The 26,003-nt window shown below is 40.6% G+C and overlaps 2 protein-coding genes across 2 annotated transcripts in view; one reads left to right on the top strand and one right to left on the bottom strand.

Moving 5' to 3' along the window:
- SCLT1 (sodium channel and clathrin linker 1) overlaps window positions 1-4,409 on the bottom strand; it is a 98,512-nt gene extending 94,103 nt beyond the window's left edge. Inside the window, exon 1 of the mRNA XM_066233206.1 lies at window positions 3,898-4,409. Within this exon, the coding sequence (XP_066089303.1) occupies window positions 3,898-3,931 (34 nt within the window). The 5' untranslated portion in view covers window positions 3,932-4,409. The remainder of the gene's footprint in view (window positions 1-3,897) is intronic.
- A 3,703-nt stretch (window positions 4,410-8,112) lies between these two features.
- On the top strand, window positions 8,113-22,122 carry C1H4orf33 (chromosome 1 C4orf33 homolog). Its single transcript, XM_066233193.1, is given in 6 exon segments — window positions 8,113-8,168; window positions 12,243-12,432; window positions 14,492-14,552; window positions 16,594-16,645; window positions 16,773-16,972; window positions 19,007-22,122. Coding segments are annotated over 5 exon segments (600 nt in total). The 5' UTR covers window positions 8,113-8,168; window positions 12,243-12,251; the 3' UTR covers window positions 19,113-22,122.
- The last annotated feature ends 3,881 nt before the right edge of the window (window positions 22,123-26,003 follow it).

The following is a 26,003-nucleotide window of genomic DNA, read 5'->3' as shown; positions in this document are numbered from 1 at the left end:
CCTACAAACACACCTGAAAACATATGAGAGACATAAAAAATAAGGTGAGACACATGATTGCCCAGCTTAAGGACTTGACTTTCCAGGCCATGGGGCAGGCAGGAAAAAAGGCAGGCAGAAACCAGCAGACTCTCCGAGTTAGGGGGATGGAGCTGGGTCAATAGAGACCGAGTAAGTTAATATAGGGAGTTCAAAGAACAGGAGAGAGAGCTGCACAGAGACAGAGCCCTGGACATAGGAGAGGGGCAGAGGGTTTCTCTCGAGTACACAACAGAGTATGGAGTAGCTACTCCATCTATTAAGAACACTGAGTTGGTAGTTTAAAATCTTTCCACAAGGAAAATTCTAGGTCTCACTGGCTTCAATGGTGAATTCTGCCAAACAGTTAAGGAAGAGATAATACTAATTCTATATAAGCTCTTCCAGAATATTGAAGAAAACAAAATATTTTCCAAGTGGTTCTATGAGAACAGCATTATCTGTTACCAAAACCAGACAGATCTTAGGGGGAAAAAAAGGCTTTATGAAAACAGATGTTAAAATTTTAAACAATCTATTAGAAAATCAAATTTAACAATGTATAAAAAGGATAATACATCAAAACCAAGAGCAGTTTATTCCCCAAAAGGGAGCTTAACATTTGGAATTTAATCAATGTAAATCACCCTATTAACAAACTAAAAATGAAAAAAATTATCTCAATCAATGCAGAAAAATAATTTGAAAAAATCTGACATCCATTCTGATAAAACTCTCAGAAAAGGAATAGAAAGGAACATTCTCAACTTATTAAGAACACCAATGAAAAACCTACAGCTTGTTATCATACTTAATTTTGAAAGACAGATGTTTTCTCTCTAAAACCAGGAAAAAGATAAGGACGTCAACTCCAACCACTTCTGTTCAGCACCATATGGGAGGTGCAATAAGACAAAAAAATGAAATGAAGGCATTTAAATTGGAAAGTAAGAAATAAAACTGTATTTACAAGCTAAAGGGATTATCTAGGTAGAAAATCTAAAGGATTTTACAAAACAGAAACAAAAACAAACCTTACTAGAACTAATAAGCAAATTTAGAAAGATGGCTGGGTACAATTGGTAAGAAAATGATTTCCAAGTAGCAGCAATGATGAATCCAAAATGAGACTAAACAGATAACGCCATTTACAGTAGTATCGAAACCAGCAATAACAGGGAACAACTTGACAAAAGATGTGCAAAACCCATATACTAAAAACTATCAAATATTGCTGAGAGAAACTAATGAAGAGATATGTCAATGGATATATATACCTTTTCTTTTATCAGATAACACAGTATCATTAAGATATAAATCCTACACAAATGAAGAGATTCAATGCAATGCCAAACAAAGTCCAAGCATCTTGTTTTTAAAATAGAAATTGACAAGCTGCTTCTAAAATTTATATGGGAGTTTAAAGGCCCTAGGAGAGCCAAAACAACTGTGAAAAAGCACAAATCTGGAAGGCTAACACTATGTAATTTTTAAGGTTTATTATAAAATGTCAAACAGATCAATAAAACAGAATAGAGTCCAGACATGAATTTACACAAATATAGACAACTGATTTTTAACAACGGTGCAAAGGTATTCCAATGGCAAAAGGACATTCTTTTCAATTGGGCATCTATCCATTTGCCAAAAGGTGAGCCTCGACCCTTATGCTCCACCTGTACAAAATTTAACTCAAAATGGGTCATAGGTCTAAATCTATAACGCAAAACTACAAAACTAGAAGAAAATCTTCGCAGCCTGTCTTGACTAAGACACAGATGAATAAAGAAACAAATTGATGAACTGAACTTCATCAACAGAAGAAGGCTCTATGAAAGAGTGTTAAGACAATGAAAGGAAAAAAAAGCGCATCCATCCCCACTTCCCATAATCCGCACTACCAAATCCAAATGGAAAAAAATGAAAAGAGACCACCAATATCAATAGAAGCCAATGTAGAGAAGGTCAGAGGTCGGTGGGAGTAGGGCAAGCCATCTACGTTGACCTAGCTGTTTGGGTGGTTCATCTAACAGGGGAAGCTACCAGCTATTATAGGCATGCTAGGTCCAGTTAAAGGAAACAGTGGGGCGTCCTTGACATCCACTGACTCTCACCTCTTCATGCAAACCCTGCCATCATGCTCCAATTTCCTGTGCAAGCACTGTCCTTTCAAACCTCTGAGCCTGTATGGCCTCTGCTCCCTCTGAGATTTTCTCCTGCCACTCAACTCGTCCTCTAGTAAATAACCACACATTTTCCCACAAATAATTTACTATGCTTCTACTGTCTTATTTGGTTTCTCTGGTTTTTGGACTTCAGTTTTATCAAAGAAATCTGGCTGTCTCATTCCCACGAAACAGAGTTTCTGACTGCCTCAGGTACTCTCCCTGCCAGCCAGACTCCTCCACTCAGCGCATGTCCCATACCACCCAGATGGTGTTCAGCTGGTCCTCCTTATGGGGTGGGAGACAGTCCCGTTTCAAACCGAAGAAATAATGCTAACGTTATAGTATCATTACGCAAAATATACACTCTGCACCTACTATGTGCTAGACACTATGTTTTATTTGTACCATCTCATTTAACCCTCACAAGACTGCCTGAGGGTTAATGTGCTATTTATACCCATTTTACAGTGAGGAAACTGAGACACAGAAAAGCTTAGTAGCTTGCCCAAGGTCAAAGACAGACTGAATCCAGAGGCTGAGTTCTCCACCACTGGTCTCCCATATGCTTCCAAAATGGAACCTATCGTAACCCCAGCCCCATCTTCCCTGTTGCTCAAGCCAAAAACTTGGTTCCCTCTATCTCCTTCTCCCAAATCCCCTAATCTCCAACCTCAGTGTACCAACTTTAGTTCATGTCTAACCTGGATGCCAGCCACCTAATTGCACTGTGCTATATAATGCATGTTCCTCATAACAGCCACCTGGGCTTTCCAAATCACAATTTGATCATGTTATTCTCAACTGATTTCTTTTCAGTGGTTCCCAGAACCTGTGCAATGGTCCAAACTCCTTAACACATAGCAGACAAGGCCCTTCATCGCCCAGCCCTGTCCTTCCCTTTCAGTGACACCTGTCATTTCTCTACACATACCATATTCCATGCAAGCCAACCTTGCAAGTCATTTACTAAGCAAGCATATTACTAAGCATATTCCTAACCCCTCAGTGTCACAAGTACTGTTCAGTTTGAGGTGCCCACTGAAGTCAATATTAGTACTTCAAATTTCAGCCCAATGGCACCTTCCTTGACCACAATTAATAAATAAGCCTGTACTGGTTAATATGTACTGGCTTACCTCTGTGTGTGAGATACTACACTAAGCCCTGTACCTATCTCAACACTCATCAAATCATGCCAGCAACCCTATGAAGAAACCAAGGCCAAGGAGTTGGCAGTTGCTGCCACTGCGGTGCATTTATGGAATTTATGTATTTCTCTCCTTGGATTAAATTCCTGGAGGGTAGAACTGTCTTCTTCATCTTAGTAGCAGCTATGCTTGTAAAGCGCTAGAACATATAAAATAAAAAAGAGGACCTCAGTAAACATCCTCTGAACAAATGGCCAGAGCTGTGCCTCTAGGTTCTAACTGCAGACTTGGAAACCCTTTCCTGCCCTGGCCCTGCAGTTTCCTCAGAGCAGGTGAGAAGCGTAAGGAACACGTCTAGTGTCTGGTCGAGTCCTAGGGAAGCGTAAGGCATCTCTGAGTATTTACACGTCCGCATGTATACCACCAAGCCTCTTCTGCAGATGACTTCTTCAAACTGCTACGCATTCCCACGCACCCAACAGGCATTCAAAAAATATCGGTGGGTCCACGATGACATTCAATATGACACAGAAGAATTCTCAAAAAAGGAATACGAAGCTTACTTTTCTCCCTCACTGAGTCGGGATCTGTGGCCATCGGGATGCCATGTGAGTTTGGAGGTTTCGCCACCTTCACTTTCCTCGACAAGACACAGAGCCCACCGTGCGGGAAAACCAAACTACTGTGACGCTACGGAGGTTGGCAAGCGGTGTCATCAGCATCCCACTCACGCGGCTTCAAGAGAAGCCGCGCCTCCGCTCCTGAGTCCCAGCCCAGCGGAGTCCCAGGCTCGGGACCGACACTTCAGGTTTCAGGTGTGCGGGGGCCCGCCAAGTGCATTCTGTACACGTTCACACCAATCCCAGCCTGGAGGGGACCGGGCACGCCGGCCACGGGCGGGCGTCCCACGGGCCACTCGGTAGTCGAGTCGGGCCAGCCCGGGGGAGCGCGGAGGGAGCCGGCGGGCAGCCTGGCGGCGGCGTCCTTCGCACAGTGAGCCAGCAGCGACTTCAGGACCGCCGAGGCCAGCGGCGGAAGTCCACTCGGCGCGCCCTGCGACTTTGAAAGCGGTGCCCCGGCCGCTCCTTGGAGACGGTGACGCCGCCTGCGTCATCACGCGGGCGTCCGCCCCTGTCATCACGCTGCTGCCCGGAGTCCTCGCGCGCTATTGGCTCTGTAACCAGTTGGTGCTGAGAACGTGCGCGACACGGCACAGCCGTCTGAGCCAGCTAAGCGGCGGCGGGAAAGCGGGCGGGCCTGCGACTTTCGGGTGGTGGGACCCCGCTACTGTTTTCTTCTTCTTCTTGATTCTTTTTAAAGGAAACACCTAAAATGTAAACCTAGCTAGGTCTTTAATTACATGTTTTAGGCTCCCCTGCATCTTGGACAGGTAGCACTTATGCACTGGGGGAACCTGGTCCCCAAAGCCGGTGGGTGGAAAGAACCCCGGGGTCTGCGTCTGGTGTCCTCGGAGGTCACCACCAAGGCGGGCACCCCGTGGAGGATTTCTGAGTAAGGACTCGGAAATCTCCAGAAACGAAGTACCGTCCTGCCCCTCGTGGGTCTTTGGAGAAAGGGTACAGCTGCCCTCAAATATTGAACTGTGTGGCAATGAGGCATGTAGCTAGAAGTTCTCCGAAGATTCTGCAAAGTCAGCAGTTGTTTCTTTAAAGATAAATTTGTTCCTCAGGAAAAAAAAAAGGGGGGGGGTGTGTGCGACAAAAGTTGACACTTTTTTTTGCAAGAAAAGAATTAGGAAAAACTTTACATGAATGGCTGGAATATAATTCCCATTATTAAAAATTGATTTTGCCTGGATTTAAACCCTATCATCCCCCCCCCCAAAGTTAACATTGGAGGATATTTCAGTACTAGTAATAAAAAATGTTAACTTGAAGCTAGCCACTAGTTTTAGTGCTTTTTAATAGATTGTGTGTTTCTGGACTACACTAAGTAGACATGTCATAGATGTAGCTCCGCTTGTCTTTCTCTTTAACAGTTAAGTTTTATTGTCCTGTACTCATTGTTATATATACTAAGTTATTTTAGCAGAATGCATTAAGAAATTTAAAAAATTCATTCAACTGTGTCCAATTAGGTATTCAAAGTCCCATTATGGCCTTTCTCCATACTAATAAGATAATAAGATGGTCCCTTTCTCAAAAAATTGGCTGTTAAATATGGAGGTTTATCTAATAACCATAAAAAGGTTTAATTTAGCTTTGAGTCAGTGAAGATGGAGTTTTATTTGGTTTTTAGCAGCCATGAAGTTAACATGGAAACTTGTAGGGAGGAGAAATTGAGTGTGCAAGCTCCAACTCTTTTTCAAAAGTGACTGTATGATCTTCTACATGAACTTTCCCTGCTTCCCTCAGGACTCGCTGTGTCTTCTCCTACATCTGAACCTTGTGTATTGTCATATTGTGGTTTAAGTTGGCATCAGGCACGTAGTTAATAAGCTTGACTCTACATTTACACTAAAAGGTGATAAGATATATTAGTTTTGGTGAAAGCAAAGAGCCCCTCCAGAATACATTGAATCCTATATAGAAACAGGAAGTCCACATTGTGCTGGGTGAAGGAAAATAGGTTGAGAAATGCTAAAACTGCGAGGCTAGTTGAGACTAACACAACCAGACCCATGTTGTGTATCTCTAGGACATTTAACCATATTTTATCATCTCAAGGGTCAGTCATACTATCCTGTCTCACAGTCTAGTTTTCTATAAGATAACCATTTCAGTTCAAAACGCTTTGGAAAAATGCACCCCCCCCCCCGCAAAAAAAAAACACGCACCGATAATACCCACTGGCACAAACTTTGAAATGAATTTATTATATGACCAGATATATAACAAGTAGAACAATAGGGTAGATTTTTAAAAACTATAATTAAAGATTGTAATTAAGTGAGTATTATGGGATTGAAAATAACCCTTTATACTCACATAACTGAGTAAACATCAACAATTTTAGGAAAAAAAGGCCTGAATGGGTGGCTCAGTGTCCTGGCACCCTGAGGTCATGGGCCAACGTCAGTGCACATAGGAGAAGCAACCAATGAGTGCACAACTCGGTGCAACAATGAATTGACACTTCTCTTTCCCCACTCCCAATCAGTGGAAAATTTTTAAAAATTCAGGAAAAAAGCAAGTTTTTGATCAATTTATAATAAATATATCCCACATATGCTTTAAAAATGACACTGTAAAAAGGTGAAACTTTTACTGCTTCTAATTTCAGTCCGTAGTTTATGTGGAGCAATGCAGAACTACTCCGTTATCGCAGAGTGAGGTTAAGATATAGAGCCACTTAAAAATCTGCCTTTTCTGTGTTACCAAAGGACGCAGTTGATATTTCCTTTTATGAAAACACTCATACCAACAATTACTAAGCAGGCAAAGAACACTTTAGGACTTTTGCTTTTCACTGCTGTTTAAATCACACATAGATAGCTCCTCACTAAGCTTGTCAGCTCACTGTGGTCCCCTGGAATGGTTTCCTCCCCTTAGGAACATCACCGTAACCATAACCGCTCCCCCCCCCCCTGCCCCCGTCCCCATCCCACAAGCAAAACTGGTGAAAATAGGAATTCAAAGCTCTCATAGACCATTTTCAAGAAAAGTTGTGGCCTATGTGGAGTTTACATGAACCTCTTAATGGAAGAAATCTGATCTTTTTAGTGTTTGTGCATTGTAACAAAGTGGCAGCGAAACTGTGTCGGCTAATATGATACCAGTGCCCATATTTTAAGTGAAAAAGAAAACACTTGTTTGTGCCATGTATATAGACTTCTGGAAAGGAAGGAAACCCTTTTTATGACTCATACAGCTCAAAAGTACCTGACGCTCAAGTGTATGCTTCCATGTGAGCTGCTTTTTGTCTTATTCTCTTTTGGAGAAGAAAAAAAAGAACCACTTCAGAAACATATAGGATTAATAATCTGAACAAAAATATTTTCTTTAAGAAAACCTATATACTTTAATAATAAATAGATAACATTTTTTTGAATACTGTGCCTGACACTGTTGTAAATAATTTATATATATATGTAATATGTAATATGTAATATATCTATATACATCACAACTGAATTCCTACAAAAACCTTTCGTGTTTTTTTCAAAATGTTTATTGTATTGATTTTAGAGAAAGGGGGAGAGAGACAGGAACATCAATTTATTCCTGTATGTGCTCTGACCAGGGATCAAACCAGCAACCTCTGCACTTTGGGATGGTACTCTACAAGCTATCTGTTCAGAGCACAAAAACTTTTCAAGGTAAGTGCAGTTTCAATTTTATTTTATAATAACTTGCTGATGATCACAATCAGAAAGAGCCTGGATTGGGAATCCAAGCAGTCTGGTCCCATTATCACAATTGTTCACCACTATGCCGATGTATCCCTATAGAGTAACATAATTGACAGCTGGGGTAATATTATTTATAGCTAGTATAATATAATTCCCAGGTTTGGCTTATATAGCCATATATAGCCAGCTAGCCTTCAGTTGCATTTAGTGAATTACGACTGTATGTGTTCTATTTTAATATTAATAATTTAGAGTTGATTTTCAAATCGTTGCACGGGATTTATATTGCAGAGTTACTCCTCTTTCTCCTAGAAAACCGCTCACACTTCAGGAGAATGATTAAAAGTCTTTCGTTGTTCACTGGTGGTCCTTCAACATTCTTCCATCCTGGAAAATCAAGCTTCAGTCCTTCAAGTCCCTCCCCTCGAGGTGTGGCAGCTGGGTGGAGCCTAAGGCTGCGTCCCGTGTTCCCGGCTGGGAGGAGGGAGTCAGAGGCAGACTGAGCAGCGCTTCCCGGTCTGGGTTTGTGTTCTGCTCTCCATCTGCCTCCTCGCTCTTATTCCCAGCACCTTCGCCCAGCCTTGTCCTCAGCCTTTTCTCCCGTGACTGTTCTTCAGCAGCTGCCTCCTGCTGGCACAGTTTACTCCCACTCTCCGTTAGACTTCCTCATTTCCTCTTTTCTCTTTTAATGGGAGCTGTGGGGGATGGAAACTAGAAAGTAATTGTTTGGCGGATAAAATGTATTATGCTCACTTTGTTAAAGATGGCACTGCCTACGTGGAGGCCATTGCCCAGGTGATATTAATGTATGTCTCTGTGGGCTGTGGGCAGGCAGGATCCTTGTAGCCCGGGGCTTGGTTTAGGATTAAGCCTTTCCCACCCTTTTTGATGTGGGGTGGTACAATCCCATCATGCCTCAGAGAAGTACTTTGTATTAGAGACTTCCTTATTTTGTATATTGGATTAAAGGTTTTGATTTCTAAACTATAAAATGGGGGCAGAATGGGAGCTTGCGCTCTTGATTCCTGAGATTAATATTAGACGAGAGAGCAGAGAGGAGAGCAGAGAAAGGCCACGTGGAGGAGGCCAGGAGAAGCAGTCAAGATGGTGGAGTGTTGAGAGAGAAGCCAGTTTGTGCAGAGTTTGTGCAGGGAGAAGTAAGGAGATGGGGAACAGAGGTGAATAAGTGGTAAGCTAGGAACTTTTGATTCTAGGAAACTCGGATAAGTCAGTAGCTTTGTGAGCACTGAATGTGAGTGGGTTTTGAAGCCCAGTGTGTGTTTTTACTTGTCCGCCGGGTGCAAGCCAGGATTAAAGATGATGGCCCACCAGTTTTTGGCTCCTTTGTTTCTTTACCGATTGTTGGGCAGATAAAATGTATTATGCTCACTTTGTTAAAGATTACACTGCCCACGAGGAGGCCGTCACCCAGGTGATATTAATGTGTGTTGAGAATCCTTGTAGCCTGGGGCTTGGTTTTGGGATTAAGCCTTTCCCACCCTTTTTGATGTGGGGTGGTACAATCCAATCATGCCTCAGAAAGTGACTTTGTATTAGAGACTTCCCTATTTTGTATATTGGATTAAGGGTTTGGATTTCTACACTATAAAATGGGGACAAAACAGGAGCTTGGACTCTTGGTTCCTGGGATGATTAGAGGAGAGAGCAGAGCAGAAAGAGGCCATGTGGCCAGGAGAAGCAGCCAAGATGGCGGAGTGCTGAGTGAGATGCCAGTTTGTGTAGAGTTTGTATCTGGGATAAGGAAGGAGATGGGGAACTGAGGAGAATAAGGCTGGTGAGCTAGAAACCTTTGATTCTAGGAAACTCAGATAAGTCAGTAGCTTTGTGAGCACTGAATGTGAGTGGGTTTTGAAGCCCAGTGTGTGTTTTTACTTGTCCGCCGGGTGCAAGCTAGGATTAAGGATGATGGCCCACCAGTTTTTGGCTCCATTGTTTCTTCACCGACTGTCCGAATCCAGTGCAAACCTGCATGGGCCAGGCGGCTGTGTTAGTGGCTGCGGCCACTGGCTTTACATAATTTTTGTAGAAATTTACAGAAACTGAAGAAAGTTTTCTGAAGAGAGGAATTTGGAAACTCTCCTTGCAAAACCTTCTGTTGAGAAAACACCATTTCCATAACTTCCTTCTTTTAACCTTCATGGATTTTTCCCCCCACTCCTAAGCTTTTAATGCTCCAAGTTTCTGTCTCTTTCCTCTTCCTTCATTTCCTTTTTAAGTTCTTTCCATAGTACCAGGAAAGCATGAAAGTAATTTAAAATTATTTTTTACTTTTTTTTAATGAATAGTTTGAAGAATAGCAGTTAAAAATGTGGGGAAGAAACCCAGAATTAACAGTTAACATTCTTTTTTTCTTTTTTTTTTTTTTCATTTTTCTGAAGCTGGAAATAGGGAGGCAGTCAGACAGACTCCCGCATGCGCCCCACCGGGATCCACCCGGCATGCCCACCAGGGGGCGATGCTCTGCCCCTCTGGGGCATCGCTCTGTTGCATCCAGAGCCATTCTAATGCCTGAGGCAGAGGCCACAGAGCCATCCTCAGCGCCCGGGACAACTTTGCTCCAATGGAGCCTCGACTGCGGGAGGGGAAGAGAGAGACAGAGAGGAAGGAGAGGGGGAGGGGTGGAGAAGCAGGTGGGCGCTTCTCCTGTGTGCCCTGGCCGGGAATCGAACCTGGGACTCCTGCACGCCAGGCCGACGCTCTACCGCTGAGCCAACCGGCCAGGGCCAAACATTCTTTTAAGAAAGTTTTAACAGCCAATATTAAAATTATATAATAGGGTGATGATTAACTTGCATTAATATATTCTTTCAATAATGTTTCTAATATTCCTTCTGACTTTTTGGAAATGTTCAGCATAGATAATATAAAGGAAAGTAGAGGTAGTCACCATACTCTTTAAAGAGACCTAGCCTTAAATTGAACTTTAAGAAATATATATATATATATATATATATATATATATATATATATATATATTTATTTTTGAGAGACAGATGGAGACAGGGACATCGATCTGTTCCTGTATGTGCCCTGACTGGAGAATTGAAGCAGCAACCACTGTGCTCCAGAATGACATTCTAACCAACTAAGCTATCCAGCCAGGGCTTAAGTTTGTTATTTATTGGTTAATTTAAAGAGAGACAAAGAGAGAAAGGGAGAGAGTGGGGTGGGGTAAGGGAAACATTCATTTGTTGTTCCACTCCGTTGTGCATTCATTGGTTATACTGAGGATAATAATAGTTCATCTGCAAGTTTCTTGTAAAATTAAATTAGATGATGTTAATAAAATGCCCAATTCATAGTTTTCAACAAAATATAATTTTATTAAAATAATACAATGTCTTTTCATTTAATCCTTAAAGAATGTGAAGTGCCAATACTTCTTGTGTCATGTACTTAGTCTATCCAATTTTTGATATTTTAAGTGTTAGTGACCGTTTGCTTAGTTATTGCCTTTTCAGCCTTTGAAAATGGGGGGGGGAAAGCCCTGTCAGGATAGCTCGGTGGTTGGAGCGCCATCCCAGGGCATGGAGGTTGCCGGTTCAATTCCCAGTCAGGGCACATAGAGGAGCAGCTCAATGTTCCTGTCTCTCTCTCCCTCCCTGCTTCTCTCTCTATCAAAAAGAAAGAAAATATTCTGCCATCATTTAAACTTTGAAATAGACTAAGAAAATCTATAACCTATACCCTGAGACCAAAGAAGACAATATTAAAGTTTACTAACCTTCAAATGGTTAAAGTTCTCTTTGTTCCCCCCAAAAGAAAAAAGGATTTTAGCTAAAAAGAAGAGTATAACAGCAATGCTTCTGCTGATTTATAATTTTTTTTAAATCAAATTGAATTTTATTATAAAGAACTTTGTTCCCAGGTGGTCCAATAGTTCAGACACCTGCACATTTTACTGTAGTGACAAAGAGTGATGTATATAAACTCATGACGCTTATAGTTGTCAAGTACATGAATGGTTTCTGCAGTGGACTTAATTATAGTTTTAAAAATGATTTTGGATCTATACTTAAAGTCTCAAAGCTTTTAGAATCCAACCATCTGTTGTATAGTAGAGCTCAGTGTCCATGATTTGCCATCTCACAAATGGCCTTTGGACTTTTCAGAGCTGTGCTCTGGTCACTCTGCTGCCGTCTGCTTGCTATTGGGCATGGGAGTTTTCGTTTCTCTTTCTTTTTTTAGAGAGAGAGAGACAGACAGGGATAGACAGGAAAAGAGAGATGAGAAGCATCAACTTGTAGTTGCAGCACTTTAGTTGCTTCTCATACATGCCTTGACTTGGGGGGGGGGCTCCAGCTGAACCAGTGACCCCTTGCTCAAGCCAGTGACCTTTGGGCTCAAGCCAGTGACCATGGGGTCATGTCTCTGATCCCATGCTCAAGTCTCTATCCTGTGCTCAAGTTGGCGACCTTGGGGTTTCAAACCTGGATCTTCAGCATCTCAAGTTGATGCTCTATTCACTTTGCCACCATCTGGTCAGGCAGGAATTTTTATTTCTAACAAAAGGACACATTTGTAGATGGTTAAAGAGTTTGTTTGAATATATTGATATATATTTTTTTTACTTAGAGTCCAAAGATGGATTTTAAAATTGAGCACACTTGGGATGGTGTCCCAGTGAAGCATGAACCGATGTGTGTCCGGCTGAATCCAGGTGGCGGAGGAGTGCTGTTGAGAGTCAGTGCTCCATTTTTCAATGATCCTCCAGCCCCACGTGGAGAGCCAGGAAAGCCTTTCCATGAACTGTGGGACTATGAAGGTAAGTGGAAGTACTGTATTTTATTGCAAACATAAATCTTTTTATAATAACCTCTCACAGAGCTATTATTTTATCTTACTGTGAGAGAGTGAGTGCTTCTGAGCGACTGACATGTACAGCATGTGATATTTCCTACCGATCTCTCATTCTGACTTTCCCAGCATCACCTTTGTGACTCAGCTGTATCTCTGGGACAGTGAAAGATGTCAATTACAAATCCACGTTCCTAAATTACTGCCGTATGTTCTTTAACTGTTACCTATGTTAAGAAGAGTTCAGCATCCCTGTTTTGTCTTCAAATGTCTAGATTGCCGCTTTAACCTTACCTTCTTTATGGAAGTTTTGGGGTGTTTTACTTATTTTAGAAACACCATCAACTTCAACATGAAGTGTAGTTTTTATTTTATATGTACTGACAGGTAATCTCACGTATCAAATGAAGGTTAAAAGACACCATGAAATTACAGTTTCAGGTTTGCTATATGATCCCCTTGTAATGTGTCCTAATAGGCTTTCAAACTTATTTTTATGACGCTGTTCCCCAGATCACAGACCATCACTATCCCTGAGATAAAGTTCGAACCCTTCCTATAAACTTGCAGGGTACTCGTGAATTGAGCTCTCAGTGGTATTAGTGTCCGTGCGTGTTTTCACCCAGTACCTTTCTCATTCTGTTTCCCCTGCCTCTAATGCTCATAGTTCAAGGTTTACATCAGGTTCCATTTATTCAAAGAAACCTTTGATGCCTCTTCTAGTTCCAATTAATGTTCATTTTCTCTATACCATCTGTACAGCTTATATTGTGTCAGTGTTCATTAGGCAAATGTTAAACATATGTTGGCTTTTACTGATACAGAGCTCGTGTATCCCAGCATCCCCTGGTGTGCACATTGGTATACACACCAGTGAGACGTATTCACTTAACAAGTCCCAAACGCAACTCCGCTTCTCTCATAAAACTGCTTCTTGCCCTACTTGCCCGGTCTTGTTCACTCCAATACATCAAATCGCCGACTCCAGAACTGGGAGATTTTCCCCGTCTATAACCTCTCACTCTCCCTGTTTGGGTTTACTCAGAGTCCTACAGACTGCTCCTCCTGCATATTTCTCTAGTTCAGTGCCCTTTGTTGTCCCCACCATCTCTGCTCTGCTCTCTGTTCGGCCAGTGTCACCTTTTACCCCAGCCAGGACAGAGCCTCCCAGATCAGCCTTGTCCACCCTTCCCGCTTGGCAGCCAGAGTGAGCTAGCCAAAATAACAGTTTAAACTCACCAGCCAGCTTCCTCAACACCTCTTCAGGCTTCCACGGCTCCCAGGATAAGTGTTACTCTTCTTACTATGATTTCTATGTGAGATTTCCATGACGTGGCCCTTACTCTCCCTGCAGCCTCACTTGTTAACACATTGAAAGGTTTGCTTATTTGCGAATTTGGTTATTGCTCTGTAGCCTACTTATCAAATATTATGGGTATCTTTTCATATCAAACATATCGAACTGTGTTTTTGGTTTTAATGGCTGCATTAGCATCTACTGCATAGACTACATCAATGCCATAACTTATGTACTAGCTTTCCCATTTATATTTTTCTATTTATATAATTTCCTATTTATATTTTTCTATTTATTTTGTATTTATATAATAGGCAATAACCCTATATACTAGGAGGTAACCATTTATTTTCCAATTTTTGAGCAATACTTTGATGGTTAGCATTATATTTACTTCTTCTTTTTTTTTTTAGTTATCTGATGATTTCCTTAGGATAAATTCCTGGAAGAAGTGAATGGCTCAAAGTCTCTGTGATCATGTTGATTTCTTTACAGTCTCACCAGCACTAGGCTTTATTAATCTTTTTAATTTATGGCAATCTGATATGGGAAAATTTGATGGTGATTTATTTCCAAGCAATGTCTATTTAGTTTCTTCATCTATTTTCCTATTAGGGATAGAGCTATAATTAAAAATAGTAATTTATTTTATATTCTGAAAAATTAAAGAAATTATTTATTGTTGAAGCATAATTAAATTTCTCAAATGTCATATCTCTCTTTTTAAAAGTTGTAGAAGCATTTTTCTTGAATGACATAGCTGAACAGTATTTAGAAGTTGAACTTTGCCTGTAAGTACAAAAATTTTTTCTAACTCATTACTACATAATTTGCACACATTGTTTTCTGGTTATAAATTATGTACTCATATTAAAAACTCACTAATTCCAACAAAGTAGGGGAAATGCTAATCTGAATTATGTCTTATTTCTTATTTTCAAGTAAATATATGATTTAAAATATATGTTTAGAACATAAATATTGTAAATGTTTAAATATATTATGTTGACTTTATTTTCATTTTACTCTGTGGTTGGTCTTTTTAAATAAAATCGTAAACAATTTTTTGCAAAATGAAAAATTATTATAAAGCAGAAACTCACTATTTAATCTATAAATTTGCATTATCATGTACTGGCTATTCAGAAATAAAAGGAGACATATTCATAGATATGTCTGGTTGACAGTTTTTGCCCTATAGATGTGAAAAAGTATATTTCTACCTACCACTCATCTATATTATGACAAATTTTAAATTAGTAAAATATTGAATAATGAAATATTTTTTGAATTGTGATTATTAATTTTAAATGACATTGAAATGCTTCTCGGTACCCAATATAGCCTTTGTCCCAGTGTAGGCTGAGCAGAGAGTCCCAAACAATTGATTTGAGATTTTAGATACATTTTCTTTTCCCTTATTTTGATGTTTTGCAAACGCTAATGTAGAAAATCTAGCTGTTCACAATTATATTTTTTAGAAGAATAACCATATATCTTTGTGTATACCCTTCAATTTACATGACAAAGTCTTTTGTTGAAAAATATGATTAATTGTCCTATACCTAATGAAATGAGATGAAAAGAATTTCACCTGTTGGGTGATTAATTTTACCATACAGACAAGAAAACTAAGGCAAATAGATTTATAACTTGTCTACAAAGACAGTAAAGAACTTGGATCTACTGGAATTCTAAAGTTCTCTCCTTAGTTTTACTTTTATTAGATAAAATTATCAATTTGTTTTCATAAAGTAATGACAGCACTGGATGAGTAGGGTAATTAGACTCTCTTTTACTAAGATACTACATAAAAACCATTATGTACACATTAATAAATTCTAAAAGTTAAAGAAAAAGTCCTCAAAGTAGTTTGGTTTCTTATACATCAGGACAGACAGTAATCAAGAATCATGATTTTGCTCCAGGCAATCAACTCCTGTGCAGTTAATTAATCTCTAGGAAAGTAATAGGGAGAATATTGTTGTTTTAATTTACAAGAACTTTCACTTCTCCTAGGATATTCTTAAGCTTGCATAATAACCATAAAAATAAGTAGAGGGGGAGAACACTTGCCATCTGTTAGAGGGAAACCCGCCCTGAGAAGCTCACAGTAGACTGTCTGCATAGAAGTGTTTAGATAAAGTCTTTTCCAGAGACAATACATTTGTTTCATGTAAACTACTTGAAAGTCTTTGATTCTCATCGACCTGGCTCATCTCAATTATGCTCTCTTATTTGAGTTTCCTTTCAAAGAAGTATTGTGTTTCTCTTTGAAAATGTGACATTGGTGTCTGAACTAATGGTGGAAAGCAGGAAAACACAGAAGGCAGACGAATAGGGTTTTAGACAACCTGTATTTTGTATTTTCTGACTGCCTAATGAGCTTCAAGATGGTTCTCTTATAGAAATAACCTTCAGTGAAGTTGTTGGGTTCAGACCTGGAAGATGGTGCCGGCTTCCCTTAGGGTGCTTTAGTTTCGAAACTGGTTTTATTATAAACTCCAAGCACCATGGTATCCCCGCCCCTTTGCATACTTTGCGTTGTCTAATCAACTGAAGTCTTTTCTATAATTTTGTATTTTAAGAATATAAAAAGCAATCTGAACATGTGTAGCTTTTGACTATAATTGTCTTCAGAATGATAAACTCAAAGATGTCATTTCTCAGTCACTGAACACACTGATACTTCCTCTAATAGCTCAATATTTGTCATTCATCTTTTAATTATCTGGAAATTCAGTTACAAATATACACATTGCAGATATGAAGATTAGCGGAGAAAATACTTTGTTTCTTTCAAACACTCATGAGGAATTTAAATTTTGATAGCCACGGACAGCATCTGGTGCTTTTATTATCTGGAAGAAGAAATGTGTGGAAAGTAAGTAAATAAGAATATGTTACAAAATTTTTCCATATAGAAGATAGATGTATATCTGTTATCTAATACATATGTTTAAAGTATAAGTCTGCATTTGCCTTTTCGATTTCTCCCGTTGTTTCTGCAGTGAGAACTTGCTCTGTCTTTCGAAGTGTCCAGAGGAGAGACAAAATGGGAGGGCCGAGCGTATCTTCCTTGGAGTTATTTTCCACCAAATGTGACAAAACTCAATTTATTTGCAATTCATGGATCGAAAGATAAAAGAAGCTATGAAGCTCTGTACCCTGTGCCTCAGAGTGAGCGGCAGCCGGGACAGAAACCTGATTTGTAAGTGGAAAGAAAATGAGGACCTTCCAACTGTGTGGGTTTTTTTGGGAAATTCATTCTTGGTAGAGCAACAATACCATTTTTCAGTCAAAGGAGACATATGCGTCCAAGCACCCAGGGGGGTGCTGTGTTCCCTGCTGGTCCTCTGCACATCCTCGCCAGACTGAGTGCGGACAGACTCGGTCTCCCTCCCTGCTGTACGCCCAGAACTTGCATTTCCATCGCAGTGTGAGAAAAGTCTCGCTTGGTGACTATTGCAACTGCTGGCATAGATGTAGTGCTGCGGATTCATTTATGATCCCTTTTGGAGCTACGTGGCCAGAGAGAGGCATCCAGATTCCTGGTGTGAACAGAGGGGTAATAAATCCTTCCCCTTGCTTCCTGGGAATCTGACCTTTAGTTCACTATCTAGCATGCTTCCCATGGTAAACTCAAGGATAAACGTGTCACCTAGGTTTCTAGGCGACACGGTTTATGAGAAAAATGACACTTAATTGGTAAATTGTACCCAGACCGGTAGCATTAGGAATAAACTATAAATACGTGATGGGGACAGCATGGTTTGGGATCCCACCATTAGCAATCATGTTCTGTGTGGGGACCCCAGAAGCTATGCCTGTGGACTTATCACCAGAGCCCAGGCCCCTGTGGGGCAGCAGGCATGTGAGCCCTGGCAGCTCCTACGCCTGCCCAGTTTGAGTCTTACCCGTTTGGAGTTGTCAGCTTAGGAGATCGAGCTCCTGGCAAGCCCTATGAATGCTCCATGCGCTGCAGCCAGCTCTGCTCCCAGCAGGAGGAAAGCCGGCCGCTGTCCTGGGGCAAGCTGGCCTCTGCTCTGCAGGTCCCCATATGCTCTCTGTGTGGCCAGGGCCATCTGCTCAGTCTGTGTGATCAGAAGAGCTTCCCTGAGATGCCCCTGTGGGCTGCGCACCAGGACAGACCCACCGTCCTGCCTCTGTGTGCCGGGTGGGCGGGGTGGTCCCTCCGCTCCCTGTCTGCCTTCTCCTTCTTGCTGAGCCCTTTCTCCACCTTGCCTTCCTGTCTCTCACCTCTACCTGCTTTCTGCCTGACCCCCTTTCTCTCTTCCCTCTGCTTCACTCCCCAATCTCGGCACTTTCTGACTAACCTCTTTCTCTCTTCTTCTCTCTTACCCTGCGCTGTCAGTTCCTTAACCTCTTCCTCGGGAATGACAGTTGGGGCCCCACCTGCATCAGAATGGCCAGGGGAGCAGAATGGGACCGAAGTCTAGATGCCAGTGACTCAGGGCCCTCATCTCCGGATGGGGGCTCCTTGATTGATACTTTATCGGAGGCTTAGCCCAGCTAGAAGTATGATTCTACCGCTGGCCAGGTTAGGGCCGAGGCAGAGCGAGCATCTGCAGAGCCGAGTTCGAGTTCCATGCAGTATGTAGTCCAACCTTTTTCTCGTTAAGCCACAGTAAGAATTTCCCTAATGGTTACATGGTGTTCCCAGGAAGGAAAGAACCGCGATTAACCCTCAAACACTCTTGTAACCTCCTTTGCTTTGGCAAAGGGATCTATCCTGTAATTCAGTGGTTTTCACTGTCACAGAGCCTCAAGAAATTTCTGGAGGACCAGCACCTGTGTGCAGACTGTTGGTTGAAAACCACTGCTCTGATCTGTGGAACTGGAACTTTTTAAAACAATTGCTTAGGTGACTGATATAAACCATATCAAAGTTGAAATTTAAAATCATCTTTATGATATGATTTTGTTTATGGCTAGATGGAATGACTCAGGTTTTGATGGTTGATTTTTATTTCTCTCAGCTGTGAGGCAGCTATTTGTAAGAATTTAGAGGGGGGTGCTTTGGGATGTGGGTGAATGTTTTCAGAATGCCTGTTGGAGAGCTAACTCGAGACACTTATACATACAGAATAGATCTTACCTTTCGTATTCTTAAAATAGAATGTTGTCCGATCACAGTTGTGACAGAATGAATAGCCCTTCAGGACAACTATTTCACAAATGCATAATTCATTTCAATTCCCACCTTCTTTTTCTTTGCATTTAGCCATCGTCTGGAATACTTCAAGCCTTTCAATTTTAACACAGTGCATGGAGAAGAATGGAAACAACCAGAATCTGACCTGTGGCTAACAGAGAAATGTGGTGTATAAGAATATAGCAGATGACCATATAATCATTTCTTCTCTATGCCTTTTAAGATAAATCAATACCAAGTATAATCTCTTTCAAGATACCATGACAACCTTGCCATGATAAATGTTTTCATAAAGTATATCTCTGGAAAATTGTGTATAAATTAAGGAAATGGAAAGCTTGTTGATGATTGTATCTAAAGAGTGAAACATTTTCTCAAAGTCATTTAATGTCAGTGAGTTCTTTTATGAGCTCTGCATCACCCTTACCCTGAATATTCCTGCCTCTGTGAATCAAACTATGATTTCCCTTCCCACTTCCCTAACCCTCAGCCAGCCTGAGACAGGAATGCCTTTTTTGCAGATTTTTGAACTCCCTGTAATTTACATTATTTTTTTACTCAGAATCTTTCACCCAGTCTTAAAACGGGTAGAAAACAATAACCTATTTCAGTTGAACAGGAGAGCCACATCTGTAAAGGTATCATTAAGATACATGTGTTATTTAACCTGCTGTTTTTCCTGTCCTATGACTGTTTTTACTTTGTAGAAAGGATGGAGTTTGGGTAACAGCTTCTGCTTTTATTTATAAAGAAATACCATTTTTCTTAATGCTATTAAACAATGTGTGAATTGTACTCATTTTATTTTGCGAACATCAAAATTCCTGGTCTACAACTTTGAAATTTCCTATTAGAAGAGAACTTGAAGTCATCAAATAGATTATCCGTGAACCTCTCCACCAAACCTGGCCCTGCTCTAGCATTCTCAGTTCAGAGATTAGCAGGGTTGCAGAAGCACCTTTATTACTTACAGATATCTAATTCCCTACCCACTAACATACTTTCTCCTCTTCCTTACTGACAGAACTTTCATTTTTAGGGATGTGCTCAACAATTGTATTTTCCGAGATTCCTTTGCAGATAGAAATGGCCCTATAAAACAGTTCATATCCTGAGATTTAAGTATATAGTGTTCAGTGGGGATCTCAAGAAAAGATGCTTTAAAGATGGAAGACTGGGCCTGACCAGGTGGTGGCGCAGTGCATAGAGTGTCAGACTGGGATGTGCAGGACCCAGGTTCGAGACCCTGAGGTCACCAGATTGAGCATGAGTTCGTTTGGTTTGAGCAAAGCTCACCAGCTTGAGCCCAAGGTCGCTGGCTGGAGCAAGGGGTCTCTCAGTCTGCTGAAGGCCCATGGTCAAGGCACATATGAGAAAGCAATCAATGAACAACTAAGGAACCACAACGAAGAATTCATGTTTCTCATCTTTCTCCCTTCCTGTCTGTCTGTCCCTCTCTCTGACTCTCTCTGTCTCTCCCACAAGAAAAAAAAAAAAAGATGGAAGACTGGGCAGCCATACATCTGTTGTCCTTGGCTCTCCCACCTCCTTTACCTGAGTTGCAGAATGAATCCCTGAGTTAACACATTAGCTACATTGCGCCAAAGAGGAGCCAACCCAGGGTTAGCTGAATACAAAGACAACACACAGCCTTGGTTCGAAACAGCCCAGAAGAGGAATCCGTCTGGATTACTTACCTATATAGGAGAGAATCAACTGTCTGATTTGTTTCCCCAACGTGGTCTGTAGAATCAGTGCAATCCCAGTTAAAAATCCTAGGAGGTTTTTTGGGTGGAACTTGACAAGCTGATTCAAATTTTTTGTGGAAATGCAAAGGGCCTCGGCCAAAACAATTTTGAACCAGAATCAAGTTGGAGGACTTATGCTACCTCAATCAAGACATTATTGAGCAGCAGTAGTGAGACAGTATGACCTTGGCACAGATTTAGTCAAATATAATGACAGAACAGGATGGAGAAACCAGAAAGAGAACTACATAAAGTCAGTTGATTTTTGACAAATGTACCAGTGTATTTAAAAGGAACAGGATAGTCTTTTTAACAAATGGTGTTGGAATAATTGGAAAAACATGAAAAGAAAGAAAGAAAGAAAGAAATGTGACCTCTATCTAACATCCTACAGAAAAATTAAGAAATTCCAGAAGAAAATCTTTACAATCTGGAGGAGACAAATTTCAAATAGGACACAAAAAGCACTCACTAAAATAGAAAAAATATATAAACTGGGCTTCATCAAAATTAAAAGCTTCTCTCCCAAAGTCTCCAGTAAGAATGTGAAAAATCAAGTCACAGATAGGGATAAAATACTTAAAATACACACATCTGATGGAGGATTCATACTCAGAATGTATAAAGAACTGAAAATCAGTAATAAAAGAGAAGCCAGTTAAAGAGCAAAAGAACTGAACAGACACTTTGCAGAGAAAAATATACAAAAGGCCAGTAAATCTATAGAAAGGCTCTCAATCTCACTTACCATTGAAAAAAATGTGAATTAAAACCACAGCAAGATACCACTGAGTGACTAAAACTACAAAATATACACAGTGGCTAACTGGCTAAAATTGGAAAAACAAAACTGAAAATGCCAAAAAGTAATGAGACTGTGGAGTAAATTTAATTTTCCTACACTGTGAATACGGATGTAAAATGGTACTACCTCTTGGGAACCATTTGCCAATTTCTAGTAAAGTTAAATACATACCAACCATATGATTCAGCAGTTACACACACACACACACACACACACACACACACAATCAAGAAATGAATGGTCATAGAGCTTTATAACAGTACCAAACTGGAAACAATCGAATTTCTATCTACAGGAGAATGGATAAACTGACAGACAATGGAGTACTATCATAAAAAAGAATGGCCTGTTGATAACATGCAACAACCTAGAAGAATCTCAAAAGCATTACACTGAGAAAAATAAACCAGATACAACATACTGTATAATTCTTCTTCTATGAAGGTTAATTCTAGGCAAAACTAGGCTATCTTGAATGAGAACCACAACTGCTTTGTGTAGGGGCAGGGGATTCAAAGGGCCTGGAACAGGGGCATGAGGAAATTTTGGTGGTGGTTGAAATGTTTTGTATTTTGATCTGGATGACGGTATGTATATACCTGTATACATTTGTCAACATTCCTCAAGCTGTATTTAAGATTTGTGATATTACTATGTGTAAAGTATACTTTAATAAAATACTACTATAAAATAAGCTGTAAATAAAATGGTGTTCAATTCTAGTTTATGCTGTTCCATTTAATCATTAGTGCTGGTAAATGTGACTTATCAAGTAACTTCTCTGTCTAAAAAGAGAGCTGGTGTAAAGAAACGCTGACTTACAAAAGGCACTATGGTTACAAATCATGGTGGCAGTGTAAGGCATCTTTGATTAAATTTAGAAGTTATTTTTATATATAATTTATTAAATTTTATATATAATTTATATTTTATATATAATTTATTTAAAAAATGTACTTAGAAAATTAAATTTAATGGGATGACATTGATCAATAAGAGTACTTAAGTTTTTGGTAAACATTTTATAGCATATGAACTGTTGATTGTGTTGTGTGCCCATCACCCAAAGTCAAATTATTTTCCATCACTACAGATTTGTCCCTCTTTACTCCCCTCCCCCAGCACCCACCATTCTAACCCCTTCCCCCACTAACCACTTCACTTTTATCTATGTCCATGAATCTCAATTTTGTATCCCACCTATGTGTGAAATCATACAGTTCTGAGCTTTTTCTGGTTTACTTATTTCACTCAGTATAATGTTCTCAAGGTCTATCAATGATGTTGTAAATGACAATATATGTCATCATTTCTTATGGCTGAGTAGTATTCCACTGTATTATACATATGTACCACATCCTCTTGATCCAATTCTCCATAGAGGGGGTTGAAGTAGTGGGTGTTGGGGGGAAGGGAATAAAGAGGGACAAATATACGGTGACAGTAGCAAATGGATGAAGCTATTATAGCAAGCCTTTAGCACTTCTACTCATATCCCAAAGCCTACAGATTATCTTCTCTTTTTCTTTTAATCATAGTATTTTTTGTGTGTGTATTTTTCCGAAGTTAGAAGCAGGGAGGCAGTGAGACAGACTCCGGCATGTGCCCGACTGGGATCCACCCGGCAAGCCCACCTGGGGGTGATGCTCTGTCCATCTGGGCCATTGCTCCGTTGCAACTAGAGCCATACTAGCACCTGAGGCAGAGACCATGGAGCCATCCTCAGCACCCGGGCCAACTTTGCTCCAATGGAGCCTTGGCTGCAGGAGGGCAAGAGAGAGGTAGAGAGGAAGGAGAGGAGGAAGGGTGTAAAGGCAGATGGGTGCTTTTCCTGTGTGCCCTAACCGGGAATCGAACCCGAGACTTCCACATGCTGGGCCGATGCTCTATGCTGAGCCAACTGGCCAGGGCCTTCTGTAGTATTTTAGGCATCACTTTATAGAGCACTTGTCCCACAGTGCACTAGGAAGCTCTCCCGACTACTCCAGTCCTCTAAGCCTCCTTACCCAGCAACCAGCAGCTCTCTGTGAACTGACAGCACCTTGCTCGGTATCTCGGCTCTGTGGACCACCCGCGGCAACCCACTTAGCTGTTCTCACACCTAAACTACCCTGGGCGTGTGACAGGGCAAACGCCCCACAGACAGCTCTGAACCAAGGAGAGGATTCAGAGGATCCATACTCCTCTCTTTTCTTCCTCGGGTTGACAGTTCTGAGGTCCCCTTTCATGCCTAAATGGATCATACCCTAGTTGCTTAGAGCAGTGGCCAACTATTAATATTAACACACTTTATTTTGCTTTTTCCTCATTTCCTGTTTTTGCTCTTCCTAGTTCCTCACTCCTCTTTGGAATGATTTAACCAAAATCAACCTACAGTGATGTGTCTTTGTCCCAGGTTGGCTTTGTGGGTTGTTACCTGATTCCGCAAATAAAAATAACTTGGAAGCAAAAAGATGTTCATAAGCCCTTTACTTTTATGTGGTACATATACACGTTCAGAGGTGAGTGTTCAAGCCACTCCTTATTAATAAGCCACTTGCACAGAGACACATTTTTACCCAGGCCCCTCTTGGGTATCATTCATTGCAGCAGTGTCACTGTCATTGCAGCAGGTGGACTTTGGTGGACTAGTGGCTAATCTGATTGCAAATCTCTCACTATTAATCATGAATAGGGAATGGGTCAGAGTGTAGCAGAATACAAGAAGAAGAAAACCCAGCCTGTGTGTATACTAAATGCTTTTCCTAACTTGGTATTTGTGAAAGATCAAAATACAAGCTTCAGAAGATATGAAAACTTTGGCAACCAAACTTCATACCCTTGAGTAACTTGCAGTAACTCTAATGACCTTTTGTCTCTATTTATTAAAAACTGAAGTAATTGAGCAGTGATTTATTCAAAATGATTGTATAGTCTACTTGTACAGAAAACATAAAGGTTGTGAATGTCAGCCTTCCTGTCCTTAATATTTTGTTGTGGACCGTAAATGGCAAAAAGCCATTGTAGATTTCGAAGCTTAGCAAAAGACTAAGTTCTCCCCCCTCCATCTCCATATTTGGCTATGATGCTGAGTATTTGCACCCACTCCACTTGCTTCCTTAGGCTGCTGGAAGCAATATATATGCCCTTCCTCTGACTCTTTGTTTGTTTTCGGATGTTGGTAAATTTCACTAATGCATCCTGTTTTATGCCTTGGGAGAGTTCCTGTCTTAGCCTTGGATGTGCAACTTTGTATCAGGGTCCTTGATTTGCATATGGCTATATAATAAAGCAAACTGGGGCTATGGGGCACTCAGATACTGCCAGGCAGTTTGAAGAGTCCTCCCGGTCCCATCGTTTTTGTTTTGACAAGTGTGTTTCCTTAATTCTGCACCCTTATTTGGAGCCGTGCTGGTCCGCGGCAATATTTTATTGTTTGCAACAGTGACAGTGTCTCTTTTCCTTTCTGAGAAGACCGGTATCTTTTTTTTTTTTTAATAATAATTTTATTTTTTCAATGGGGCAACATCAATAAATCAGGATACATATATTCAAAGATAACAACTCCAGGTTATCTTGAGTTCAATTATGTTGCATACCCATCACCCAAAGTCAGATTGTCCTCTGTCACCTTCTATCTAGTTTTTTTTGTGCCCCTCCCCCTCCCCCTTTCCCTCTCCCTCTCCCCTCTTCCCCCGTAACCACCACACTCTTATCAATGTCTCTTAGTTTCACTTTTATGTCCCACCTACGTAAGGAATAATGCAGTTCCTGTTTTTTTCTGATTTACTTATTTCACTTCGTATGTTATCAAGATCCCACCATTTTGCTGTAAATGATCTGATGTCATCATTTCTTATGGCTGAGTAGTATTCCATAGTGTATATGTGCCACATCTTCTTTATCCAGTCATCTATTGATGGACTTTTTGGTTGTTTTCATGTCCTGGCCACTATGAACAATGCTGCAATGAACATGGGGCTGCATGTGTCTTTACGTATCAATGTTTCTGAGTTTTTGGGGTATATACCCAGTAGAGGGATTGCTGGGTCATAAGGTAGTTCTATTTGCAGTTTTTTGAGGAACCACCATACTTTCTTCCATAATGGTTGTACTACTTTACATTCCCACCAACAGTGTATGAGGATCCCTTTTTCTCCACAGCCTCTCCAACATTTGCTATTACCTGTCTTGTTAATAATAGCTAATCTAACAGGTGTGAGGTGGTATCTCATTGCAGTTTTGATTTGCATTTCTCTAATAACTAATGAAGATGAGCATCTTTTCATATATCTGTTGGCCATTTGTATTTCTTCCTGGGAGAAGTAAGACTGGTATCTTTTGAGAGTAATGGAGTAGAATGACTTATCAGTGATTTTTCTAGCTGCAGGTTGCAAACCTGTTTGGAAGTAGATTATGGCATCTATGGAGCAGGCTATAATGAAATCGAATTGAAAAGGCCAGAGTGCATTTACATTTATTAAGTGCATATATTGTTTCAAGGGCTTTGTTCTTATTTTGGATCTAGTCTTTG

This window comes from Saccopteryx bilineata, chromosome 1 (assembly GCF_036850765.1).
Source record: "Saccopteryx bilineata isolate mSacBil1 chromosome 1, mSacBil1_pri_phased_curated, whole genome shotgun sequence".
Taxonomy (NCBI): domain Eukaryota; kingdom Metazoa; phylum Chordata; class Mammalia; order Chiroptera; family Emballonuridae; genus Saccopteryx; species Saccopteryx bilineata.
Note: the sequence above shows the minus strand (reverse complement) of the source record. Positions and strands in the feature narration are given on the sequence as shown.